At 40.4% G+C, this 12,102-nt stretch overlaps 2 protein-coding genes across 2 annotated transcripts; one reads left to right on the forward strand and one right to left on the reverse strand.

The window, feature by feature from the left end:
• Positions 1-3: 3 nt before the first annotated feature.
• LOC127779504 (CSC1-like protein At3g54510) lies at positions 4-3,923 on the forward strand. The gene is made up of 10 exons (XM_052306307.1): positions 4-440; positions 548-691; positions 1,054-1,117; positions 1,365-1,574; positions 1,668-1,853; positions 1,998-2,296; positions 2,402-2,681; positions 2,762-3,034; positions 3,340-3,573; positions 3,696-3,923. The coding sequence occupies exons 1-10, from the start codon at positions 160-162 to the stop codon at positions 3,846-3,848; spliced, it is 2,124 nt and encodes a 707-aa protein (XP_052162267.1). The 5' UTR covers positions 4-159; the 3' UTR covers positions 3,849-3,923.
• Positions 3,924-4,046: 123 nt separating this feature from the next.
• On the reverse strand, positions 4,047-10,857 carry LOC127779497 (flowering time control protein FY). Its single transcript, XM_052306295.1, has 18 exons — positions 10,519-10,857; positions 10,322-10,413; positions 10,011-10,079; positions 9,131-9,235; positions 8,481-8,576; positions 8,321-8,403; positions 8,127-8,198; positions 7,943-8,040; positions 7,758-7,817; positions 7,616-7,676; positions 7,437-7,524; positions 6,822-6,885; positions 6,504-6,582; positions 6,119-6,208; positions 5,785-5,873; positions 5,116-5,561; positions 4,728-4,994; positions 4,047-4,602 (listed from the first exon to the last, which is right to left on the reverse strand). Exons 1-18 carry the CDS (start codon positions 10,733-10,735, stop codon positions 4,519-4,521), a joined length of 2,160 nt encoding a protein of 719 aa, XP_052162255.1. The 5' UTR covers positions 10,736-10,857; the 3' UTR covers positions 4,047-4,518.
• Between the last annotated feature and the right edge of the window lie 1,245 nt (positions 10,858-12,102).

Below are 12,102 nucleotides of genomic sequence, written 5' to 3' on the forward strand. Positions count from 1 at the left end.
AGCCGCACGTGTCGAGCTCGAGCCGCGCCACGTTTCACCCCCGGCTCTCCTCCGGCCGCCACGTCGCCGGCTCCGGCCAGCACACCGGCGATCTACTAGTTTCCGTGGTAGAGGCGATGCCGCCGCGGGGTTGTCGAGGCGGCGGAGGTTGCGGCGGGGATGAACGCGGAGGGGTTGCTGGCGTCGGCGGCGATCAACCTGGGCCTGGCGCTGGTGGCGCTCTCGCTCTTCTCCTTGCTCAAGAAGCAGCCCGGCAACGCGCCGGTGTACCTTGCGCGGCGGATGGCCGCCGGTGGCGGTGGGGGCGGGCTGCCGCTCGGCCACGGGCGGTTGACCCCGTCGTTCCGGTGGATCCGCGCCGCGCTCCGGCTCTCCGAGGACGACGTGCTGCGGCGCCACGGCCTCGACGCGCTCGTCGTCGTCCGCCTCTTCAAATTCGGGTAAGAATGTGTTCTACTGATCTGCATCTACTCTGAGAAAATTGCTAATGTTACTCTGCTTGCTCTCTCAATAGGAGTATTTTACTAATTTCTTTGTAAGAATGTAGGATCAAGTGCTTCGCTGTTTGCTCAATCGTTGGATTGTTCATCCTTGCACCAACAAATTATTCCTGTGAAGGTCTACAAGACACCAAAAGGTCAAATTCAATGGAACTTTTCACGGTATCCAATGTGGCAAGGGGTTCTAACAGGTTAGCTATTCTGCAGCTTCCTTTCACCCTCCTCTCCAGGTATTCTTCAGAGTCAGAGTAGTCAGGTCGAAAATGCTAGTGTTTCAGAGATCAGTGGAGGAAACCCATTCTTGTGAATCAAACGTTCATGAATTGCTCTCTGGTTATAATTTCCAATTTAAATGAGTAGTTTTCTCCAATAGAGCAAGCTGTTTTGCTTTCAATACAAGTTTTCACAAGGGACACTGGCATATCTTGTTTAAGCTGATAGACTACAGAGTGTTAATGATAGTACATAGGAGTTGAAAGTTCATCAGATAAGTATTGCCTAGCAATCAGCATGGTGCCAATCTCTTAACTGAGTTAGTTCTTTGTCACAACAGGCTTTGGGTGCATTTTGCATGCCTCTGCTTCATATCATTCTATGTGGTGTATTTGCTTCATAAGGTACGTGTTTATAAAAATCTTACAATTGATCCAATTGTTACAATCTTACAATTGATCCTGTTGTGTTTTCTCCCCTGTTCAGTTGTGAAAATTGATGTTGAAATTTTGATCACCCACCATTTGAAAATATTTTGCTATTTTTTATTTACTATCCTATTCCTAAGCAAGTATTCTTGATTTCGTTTCAACTATTACATAACTATGCTGTTCAATACATATGTGGCACTGGCATCTTGAATTGAACCAGGAGTACAAAGAAATGTCCAGCAGAAGAATTGCACATTTGAAGTATCACAGGAAACGGCCTGACCAATTTACCATTTTAGTTCGAGGAATTCCACTATGCCCAGATCATGGAACTTATGGGTGTTATGCTGACCACTTCTTCTCAAAGCACTACCGAACATACCAATCGTATCACATAGTACACGACATTGGAAACATCGAGGCACTTCAGGTGAGTAATTAATACATTGAGGTAGAAGTTGTAATATGTGCCATACTTAAGTGACTATTACTACACTATTAATGTGCCTTTGCATCATTACAGAAGTTGGCATCCTCCCTTGAGGACAAGATAAAGAGGAAAAGAGAAACCAGAAGATGTAACTTTTGGAAGTGGATCTGGTTTAAGTTGACATTAGAAGCGATAGATACTCGCAAACTGGAAGAAAAACTGAAGAACGTCCATCACTCTATCCGCCTCCTACAGTGTGAAAATATGCTTAAACGGAAGGTATTGCATTCTCATGTATTCTCCAATCCACTTGCTTGTGCCAATAGTATCTTCAATGTTGGTGTTGCGAAACAGAGAGAATGAAAGCACCTATTTATATTGAGAATTATTTGTATCACATACTAATTTTGCTTTCAACTCCAGGAATTACCGGTTGCTTTTGTCTCATTCAAATCACAGCTGGATGCTGCCCAAGCTGCCGAAATGCAACAGCATGTCAATCCTCTGTCCTTGGTGACAACATATGCTCCTGAACCACCTGATGCACTATGGACAAATCTGGCTATTCCTTTCTGCCGTATTGCTATATACAAACTTGGTGTCTTCATTGCTGCGTTTCTGCTAATAGTGTTCTTCACCATCCCTGTCACAGCTGTGCAAGGGATAGTACAATTTGAGAAAATTAAAATATGGTTTCCACCGGCTAGAGCTGTGGAACTTATGTTAGTGGCCAAAACTTTAATATATTGTGATGCAGTAGGCAATGTTAGCATGTAGTACCGTGGTATAACAACATTGATTTATATGATACTTTTTTCATCTTGCAGACCAGGTTTGAATTCTGTCGTAACTGGGTATCTTCCAAGCATGATCTTGAATGGCTTTATCTACTTGATTCCCTTCGCGATGCTTGGCATGGCATCATTTGAGGGATGCATTGCAAAAAGTCAGAAGGAAATCAAGGCCTGCAACATGGTATTTTACTTCTTGTTAGGGAATGTTTTCTTTTTGAGCATTCTTTCTGGTTCTCTACTCCACCAGATAGGAGAATCCTTTACACATCCAAAAGACATACCTAGCCGTCTGGCCCGTGCTGTTTCTGCACAGGTAAAGCAAAGAAAAAAAAGGTTGTACTGTATCTATGTTCCACAGCAGCCATTCAATTTATCCATTTACTTGCTTTGCAGTCAGATTTCTTCATCACATACATTTTGACCGACGGCATGTCAGGGTTTTCCTTGGAGGTTCTTCAGTTTGGTTTGCTTACATGGCATTTCTTCAAGGCACATTCAATTGGACATAGTGAGCAGCCATATCTTTATGGCTTCCCTTACTACAGAGTTGTGCCCATCGTTTCCCTTGCAGTATTGATTGGGTTGGTCTATGCTGTTGTTGCGCCTCTTCTACTTCCAATTCTTGTTATCTACTTTTTGCTTGGTTACGCAGTGTACATCAACCAGGTAAATTTAATTCATAATACTTGCTGCTTTTCATATTTGCATTTCTCTTTAGCGACTTCAAGTTGATTTAAGCTAGCAACACTTTTTTCTTAATAAATTAAAAATAAGCTTCATATTAAAGTTATTCAATTTTGCATTACTTGCAAAGCAGCATTACATAGATTTTAAAAAATACAGAAATTTTCTACACGTGACCTCCAGCAGATTGCTTGGATGGATATGGTTCAGTCTAGCCATTTTTATGCCATCCAACCTTGGTCCTTCTATTTTATGTAGTGATTATTTGTTTGCTATCTTTTTAACAGATGGAAGATGTATATGAGATTACATATGATACTTGTGGACAATATTGGCCCAATATTCATCGCTACATCTTCCTTTCGGTCACACTCATGCAAATTACAATGTTAGGGCTGTTTGGGCTGAAGTCGAAACCGGGGGCTTCATTCGCCACGGTTCCCTTGCTTGTGTCAACCATTTTGTTCAATGAGTACTGCAAGGTTCGGTTTCTTCCAACTTTCCTTCGTCGACCGGTTCAGGTACATTCATCGCATTAATTTTATAATTCCCTTTTATGTAGTTGTTTCCTTGTTAGCGGTGTCACATTCTTTCGCGAAGCACGTATTAATCTTTGCTATTTCTTTTTGGATTTTCGTGGAAGGTTGCCAAGGAGAATGACGACCTTAATGAAGCTGAGGGGATGAGAGAAGGTGACCTGGACCATGCCATTAGCGCCTATAAGCCACCATGGATGCGCCCGACGAACTTCTCTCCAGATTGTAGTTCGGTACAACCTTTGATCCGTTCTGTATAGTAGTGTTGGTGACACCGCTAGCTTGGTATTGGTTTTAGTTCTGTTACATAATAAGAACCAGGCAAATTTTCGTGTGAAGTTTGGCTGTCGGCAGATATAAGCTCGCATATAACAATGGCATATGCTTTGCTTTTTATGTGCTCAAGGAGTCGTTTTACATGTAATTACCACGCTTTGGCTCAGTTTACTCGGTGAAAATTACAAATTCAAACAATTTTCCTCTTATAAGTGATCAGTGGATCTAACAGATGAACCCACGGACAAGCATTGCCTGACAACAGTGTAAGTGTTTACAATATAGAGCGTACGCCGTCAACCAATCAAATTCACTGGGCCAGGCAAAATGATTCTCACTTGTTACAAAACTGCTTGATAGCCTCCGTCTATGTTGAAAACCTCAGTAGCATAAGAACTAATACAACACGAGCAGCATAAATAGGGAGCAGAAACAAGCTGTTAGGTGGACAGGTTTGTTACAGCACAGCCCGTTCAGTCCAAGGGCAGCAAAATGTATCCTAGCCGACGGTGCAAGAGATAAGAACAATTCTAACTATCATTATCCAAGATATCCGTCTCCATTTGCTGGAGACTCCTCTCTTCCTCGAATACGATCATACTACATATGTTTTACCGCATGGAAAATAGAAGGCTTCCAATCATCATTGCACAGTTACAAGAGATCTTGCGGCGCTGAACCGCGAGGCGGTGGATGCTGTGGGGGTGGCGGCGGAAGGCCCACATTGCCCATACCCGGCTGCGAAGATTGACCAACAAGCAGCAACGTCACTAAATAATTCTCAGCATGTGAGCAACATAAATATATAACAAAATCACCTTAAGGTCCAACAAACTCATTGAAATGTAATGTTCTGGTTTTACCTGATATGAGCTCAGACCAGGGATGGATGTCATCTGTGCTTGTGCTTGTGGAGGCATTTGTCCCTGAGGCCTGTTGTACATGCCACCCATAGGAAAGTTTTGCATGCCAGAAGCACTAGATCCACCTTGAATATTTCCCATTCCATTTGGAAAGCCACCCATTGGAGGCATATTACTAGGAGGGCCCTGGTGTGTCTGATTCATGCCAATCAAGTGCTGTGGCATTTGAGGCATCATCTGGTTTGATGAACCTTGTACTTGCATTGCCTGCAAAGTGGAAATATCAAAATCAATATATCAGCTGTCAATCTAGCAGTTGTTAGCACGTTTCTTTACTTGCAACAAAAGATCTTGCAGAGAACAGAACGTTTAGGTAATACTAAAATACCATTGGGTGAGGCATAGGTGGTAGTGGTGGATTCACTGGTGGTGGACCTGGCATTGATGGAAGCTGAGGAAGTGGTGCTCGAGATCCTTGTGCGTGTGGAAGCATGTGTGCTGGGGGCTGCAATTGAGGCATATTTGGAGGTGGTGGTCGAGGAAATTGAGGATGCTGCTGCTGCATCTGTTGATATTGCTGTTGCTGCCCACCGGCTAGAAGAGATGGATGGGGACCTGGAGGCAAGGGAGGTTGCCCAGGTGGAAGGCCAGGTATCGATGGCCTCTGCTCTCCATGATCAGATCCATCAAGAGGCATTGCGACCCCAATGCCAGGAATTGTGCCTTCATTTCGTGATAATCCAGTATTATATGGTCCAGGTGTTGTTGAAGGTTCAGGCATCTGGAATCCACCCATAGCACGGCCAGCAAAAGCAGGATGTTGGTCACCGTAACCTGAAACATAATAGCAGTTTATTATATGTATCAAACATTTCTTGTCTGGTCCCAAATAAAAAAAAAACACCAAGACATGTGCAGTAAGTGAACAAGTGATGTCCATCAAATTGTCTAACTAATCATCCATCAAAGGCATGTGGTGACTCGTGGTATTTTGTAATATGAATAGAACAAGAAGTTGAATAAACCAAGAAAGAAGCTCAACAAAAGGAAAAGCTACCTTGCATCTGTCCGCTGTTGTATTTATCGCGGGTAAGATCACCAGGCCTATTTCTACACCAAAATCGCGTAGCATGATCATTGCCCCCACTGAACGGAAGTGACAATTGTATCAGTGAAATCTGATGCATTGCACAGCATAATGAGATAAAAGGAGAAACAGAAATAGCAGTTAGAATCATTCAGATGCAGAAATAAGGAATAAGTAAACATAATTATGTTTCCATATCCATATCTGCAATTATAGGTTAGAAGAATAAAAATAACTCAAGAAAAAGACGAGCATAAATCTAAACTGCAAATTCAGAATTTTGTATCTGTAACTCTGGCAGTACCTGCAAAGTAGATAACCAACAGGATGCCAGGCAAGGTCCCATACACTATTGTCATGTGCGTTATTTATCTCTATCTGTGGAGTTTCATGGCTGCCAATCAATTGAAATTTTAATTTAGTCAGATTGAGTCATTTGTAGCCAACAAAAAAATGTATTTCCTCTAAAAGAATGTAACAAGTGAAAAGTTCAAGAAGAAACATGAAAGCTAAATATATTCATCAGACAGGTTAAGCACACAGTAAACTTAAGTAATCTTAAACACAAGCCAGAGTGTAGGTCTAACACTACAATATCACAGTTAAACAAAAACCCAAGTTCCAATGGGAAAAGAAACTACCATGCCAACTAGAATTTTTTTATTTTAATTGCATTTCTAATGTCTTACCCAACCAACCAATGAAAGATCGCTCCATCATAGCTCCCGCTAACAAAATATTCTTCATGAAATGGATGCCATGCCAAAGCTGCATAAATAAATAAATTGAGTATATTATCTATTCAAAACAACCATGGCAAATAAGGGAGTGGCAGATATGAAAATTTCCCATGCAACATTTCAGTCAGTAGTTTGATATCCATAATGCATGATTTGCAATGAAACAAATGAATTACAACTGCTGTTTGATTGAAAAATGAAAAATGTATCAAATCTTAAACTCCAGGAAGGGAACCTAAAATTCAAATTATGTAGTGAGAATCTAACCAGTCACATCCTTGTTGTGTCCACGGAAGGATTCAAGCTCTTTCATGGATCTAATATCATATAGCTGCATAAAACACATTAGCAATAGCAAGTTAGAAACTATCCAATATAGTGTGTTTTATTTAGTAGATATGAAACAAACAGAACTTATAATGTCTTATTAAGAAAACAGAAAATATTATATTGAATTCACTTAATTATGGAGAAAGCAGTAATTCTTCTCTAGACAATAGTTTCAACCACCAAATAAAACTTTGTTACAATAATTGATTATTACTCCCTCTGTTTCACATTTAAGACGTTTTGGCCTCTCCATCTCTTGTCTAGATTCACTAGCTGTAAGAATTTGGACATGCATGAATCTATTTAAAACCCAAAACGTCTATAAAGTGAAACAGAGGAAGTAGTCATGCTGAATAGCTGTTTTTTTTTCTGATGATGCGTCCTAGGGACATTAAAATTTTGCATCAACATTGAGTATGAACCCCCCATTCCCATGGTATACCTCACTAGCACAAGCATGTCAAATAGATGAGAAAACTAAGCAGTGTAAACAGAACACTTTGCAGAAAGAATGGATGAACAGAACAGGGTACACAAGCAAAAAATATTGACCTTAATAATCTGATCCTTGGAGGCAGTCAACACCCAGTTCCCATTCTGATTCCACTTTACACATTGTACAATGTTTTTATGACCATGGCTGCAGATATAGCTCATCAGGTCATCATGTGCTGATGTGTTGCTGACTTTCAACATTAGCAAAGTAATACGAACGATGAAACAATACATACAATGAACGTAGCTCTCTACCACTTTTTGCATCCCAAAGTTTCACGAGATAGTCTTTACCACCTAAATAACAAAAAATAGAATTAGCTCTACACAAATAAGCTCATTAAACTAGCAAGCATAATAACTGACATAATAACTGACCTGAAACCAGTAAAGATTTTGTAGGGTGCCAATCGACACTCTTAACATCCCAACCATGGCCTGGCTGAGTATGAAGGCAAATTCAGGTTACTTGATGGGTAAAAATAATATAAGATATCATGCAATAACTTCATGCATGCGAGGATCAAGTAGTTCGGGCTCATAGAAAAGTACAACAACATTACCAGTTAAGGATCTTTCTTCCTGGCATCTTGCAAAGTCCCAAACCTTCACAGTAGTGTCATCAGAACAGGAGCAAAACTTCAGGTCTGTTCTACAAAAGCTGTTTAAAAGATGCATTGTAACAGAGAATGAACATTAACTTGGTATAGGTAAAGTAAAGAAAAAAGCACATGGGGCTGCCATCACCTCAAGTCACGAACTGATTCTCTGTGAGCTGTTTTATTAACTTTAACATTGTTCATGTTACTTTGCCAATACCTACAAAGGAAGTCAAAACGTGCACTTGACATGTCAGTGAAAAGATCAACATGTTAACTTAAGGATCAGTATCCAACAGGGTGACAGACTGACAGTGATAAAAATTCAAAAGGCCAACGTACTTGATTGCACCACCATCATCACCAGTGACCATCCAGTTCTCATTGTTACTCCAAATCATTGATCTTACAGCTTGGTCATGAGCCTATTATCAAATTCCTCCAAAAATCAGCAAACTCAATGACACATTACTAGAAAATCTGGAGCAAAATTATAGAATACCTGAAGGATCATTTCAAAATTAAAAGATTGGCCATTCCATAGGGTGAATTCACCACTCTGTGATCCCGTAATAAGCCGACGCCCTGTGGGAGTCCACTTTATCAACAAATAAAGATACATTAGACACATAAATGACAAAAGGAGAAATCATATTTAGCCTAATAATATCAACGTGGTACACAATATACGAATTCAGTTAGATTACAACAATATAAAGATACTTGGAATGGAGTTATCAACCCTCTGCACTAGCTGGTGTAAAAAAATTGGAACATTTTTCAAACAGTGTGTGAGCCTATCAAGTGACATTTTAAAGTTGTACTGCCATCAATCCTTAATTCTACCATAAAAAATGTAGAAAACAAGTAAAAATATAATATACCATCAAATATATTTGATTTAAAATGGTAAGAGTAGCTGCCTACAGATAAATATAAAATTAGATTTCAGAAGAAAAGGAAGCTCAGCAGTAAGGTGAATGGTGGTGAACACCTAGAAGTTAGATCGATTCTATAGTTTTCAGCATTCTGAAGGTATCGCTGTCCTTCAGTGACCATGCACTAGCCAAGGCTTAGTGGAGCTCTTTGTAAAATATAAAAATAGCAGTTGGGATACTAGGAAAGCATAGAGATGGATATCATAGAACTCACCAAGACCCGATTAATAGAGCATCGGTTCTTGTTTATTGATGAATGTACAAATTTTGCAGCAAAACTTGTTGAGGGATTATCGGGGTATGCAACAGACGGCAACATCTGAAAAAAAAAACCCACATTAATCAGGATATCCAGATACCAGACAATGTATTCAAAATACAGTAGATACAGACAATTTCATAATCATCCAAACTGAACAATTAATTCATCAAACTTAATCATCTTTTGTCCAAGATGACAGCACTACCCAGTAATCAATCCAAAACCCTTAACCAAAATAGCAGCACTCAGCTAATTAAAAGGAATGAGACATAAGTATGTTCTACGTAAAATATTGCCTGAAGACTGAAGAGTTAAAGATCTAATTTTGTCAGCTTAATCCATTGAGCACCCTCAGTTTTACGTTGTACCATGGAGGATTTATCTCACATATATATCATAAATAACATCCAGACAGATTTACATAGTTGTGGCAAAACTGAAAACTTATGCATTAATTAGCAAGCTAAATGGCCCAAAAACAACAACCAAAGACAGGATCTGATAGGCACTCTCCCTAGATAGCAACAGGAGTTTGATTAATCCACATACAACAATCCATTCATACAACAATATAGTTTTCTTTTTCTAAGACTATCATTTTTACTGCATAACATTTCCGTTTAACCAGAACCTTGACTCAAGAATATTCAAGATCTTCCCAATCATGAGATTGCAAAGGACATCAATATAATGTACATAGTGGTTTGTTGAAATCCAAATTACAAAAGAAATGTGAGCATCAGAAGTATAAAAGTCTAAAAACAGAAAACAGTATGGCAACTATCTTTTAACATGTTGGTTACAAGCAAGGCAAATGGGTAAGGTAACATACGTCCAGAACAGCAGCTGGAGTCGGCTGCACAGTGGGCCTGTCCCTAGCATCCCGCTGCCACATGCGAGCCTGCATGTCATATACATAATGGTGATCAGTGCTAGCAGAAGAAAAAGAAAAATACAGGGTGCTAGATCTTATTGCACAGAAAAATCAACTTATGAGCGTTTCATATTCATGTGATGTTTGCAGCAGGCACAGTAAAAGGAGCATATAGTAAGCAAAGTTCAACTGTATAATAGGCTCCCACAAAATAGAACAAAACATATATCACTATAACTGCTTGAGAAATAAGTTTGTTATATTTATACTTGAACATAACGGACGACTGTGCTTGTGTAGTCCACTGTTCGCCGCTGGACAGGCTTCCGCATCCTTTTAGCACCGAAATTGTCCCCATAAGCTGAATTGAGCCAAAATTACGATAACATAAGAACGCGCACCAATACCGCTGCTGTGCCCCTAACCCTAGCCAGCGACGAAACTACCAAAAGAGCGGCACTGTTACCGTCGTACGGCGGCTGGTTCTGCTGCGGCGGGGGGTGCCCCTGGTGCGCGGCGTAGTCGCCGGGGATGTTGGTGGAGGACGCCGCCGAGAGCTGCCGCATCGGCGGCTGCGGCGGCGGGCCCCGGTAGAACTCCCCGCCGCCGCCGCCCCCGGCCTGAGGCGGCGGCGGGTGCTGCGGCGGAGGCGGCGGCGGCGGCTGCTGCTGCTGCTGCATCATCTCCGCCGCCGCGAGCCCCGCCGACCTGAGCTAGGGTTTTGGATCCGTGCGGCGCGGGGGTTTGGGGTTCTTCCGCCGAGGAGACGCAGCGGGAGGGTGAGCTCCGTGAGGCGAGTGGTCGAGTGCTGTGCTGCCTTGCTTGCCTCGCGAGATGTATTTGGGCCATACAGGCCCACTCTGGCCTCATTTATATGGGCCTTCAATGCCGGCCCATCCACGTTGACGGCAAGGATTTTTAGCCCATGCGAGGCCTCTCGTGTATTTAGCTCCTGTTGCTTCCAAACCAAGGTGCCAATATTTAGCAGTCCTAAATGATATTGAGGCAAAAAGAAAGTATTTTGCAAAAGTAGAGTTTCGTCATGAAAATCGGGCTTGTAATTTTGATGCTCACAACTTAGCTAAGTTTGCTTCTACTTTACAGGAGGAGCGTTATCTTTGGTTATCAAATCCTCCTTGTAATATGAATAGGAATGTAAATGTGGACGGTAATAAATAAATTATCCGCTCTTTCTTAAAAAAAAAAGCTCATGTTGCTTCCTCCAAATAAAAGCAAACTCAAAGTAGTTTTTCTCTAAACAAATATGCGAATGGTCTAGTGCTTCTTTGGATGAAGGGTTTTTACTTTTTAGAGGAGAAATTTTGTATTTTTAGATTCCGTAGGAGATTCTACTATATTTCATGGGAATTTAAACATTCACCTAGTCTAGGCAAATCAAGCTATATAACTTCAAATTATCATAATCAATAGTGATAATTTTAATAAGATTTATATCTGCCTAAAAAATCCATATATCCGGCGAATTTTATGTCAGACACAACACGTTATATTTTCCCCCACGTCCTAAATATATGTGTTTTTGCACGTGTATTGATTTTTTGTGCTTTTATATTCCTATATATTCTATAAAAAAGATCATTAGGCATAGATCCTCTAGACTCGATCTGGTATTGTACATGTGGGTTTCTAGTTGAATTTGATAATTTTAGCACCGATGTCTAGTTGTTTACATAATCTAATATTATTGTATGAGTTTCTAAGTGCGCGCATATCCACGTACCATGTTGTAGTTATTGTTGAAAACGTAAAAATGAAGTTGTCGTCAACCTTCTCTAAGACTTTGTTTGATTCAGTTTAGGATTATTATATTATGGATTATTATAAATAAGCCGAAACAAACAGATAACTTATTATGATAATTATTATAATCTATGAGCCAGATTACTATAATATGGTAATCCACTCTAAATGTGCTTTCTTTAATTATTGGGTGGCTAATAGCTAATAATCAATAGAAACAAACAACTAACAGATTATTCTATGTTGGTTTATTATAATCCAACTTATTATAATATGGCTCAATAATCTA

Source organism: Oryza glaberrima, chromosome 1 (genome assembly GCF_000147395.1).
Source record: "Oryza glaberrima chromosome 1, OglaRS2, whole genome shotgun sequence".
In the NCBI taxonomy this organism is placed as follows: Eukaryota; Viridiplantae; Streptophyta; class Magnoliopsida; order Poales; family Poaceae; genus Oryza; species Oryza glaberrima.

What these genes read in the sequence shown, in the direction of transcription:
- LOC127779504 (XM_052306307.1), top strand. Translation starts at nt 160, where the DNA reads ATGAACGCGGAGGGGTTGCTGGCGTCGGCGGCGATCAACCTGGGCCTG. An exon ending in TGGTGTATTTGCTTCATAAG is followed by an intron (nt 1,118 to 1,364) that starts GTACGTGTTTAT and finishes GAATTGAACCAG; the next exon opens with GAGTACAAAGAAATGTCCAG. An exon ending in AAAATATGCTTAAACGGAAG is followed by an intron (nt 1,854 to 1,997) that starts GTATTGCATTCT and finishes TTTCAACTCCAG; the next exon opens with GAATTACCGGTTGCTTTTGT.
- LOC127779497 (XM_052306295.1), bottom strand. Translation starts at nt 10,735, where the DNA reads ATGATGCAGCAGCAGCAGCAGCCGCCGCCGCCGCCTCCGCCGCAGCAC. An exon ending in ATTTTGAAATGATCCTTCAG is followed by an intron (nt 8,404 to 8,480) that starts GTATTCTATAAT and finishes ATTTGATAATAG; the next exon opens with GCTCATGACCAAGCTGTAAG. An exon ending in ACACAACAAGGATGTGACTG is followed by an intron (nt 6,583 to 6,821) that starts GTTAGATTCTCA and finishes TTATTTATGCAG; the next exon opens with CTTTGGCATGGCATCCATTT.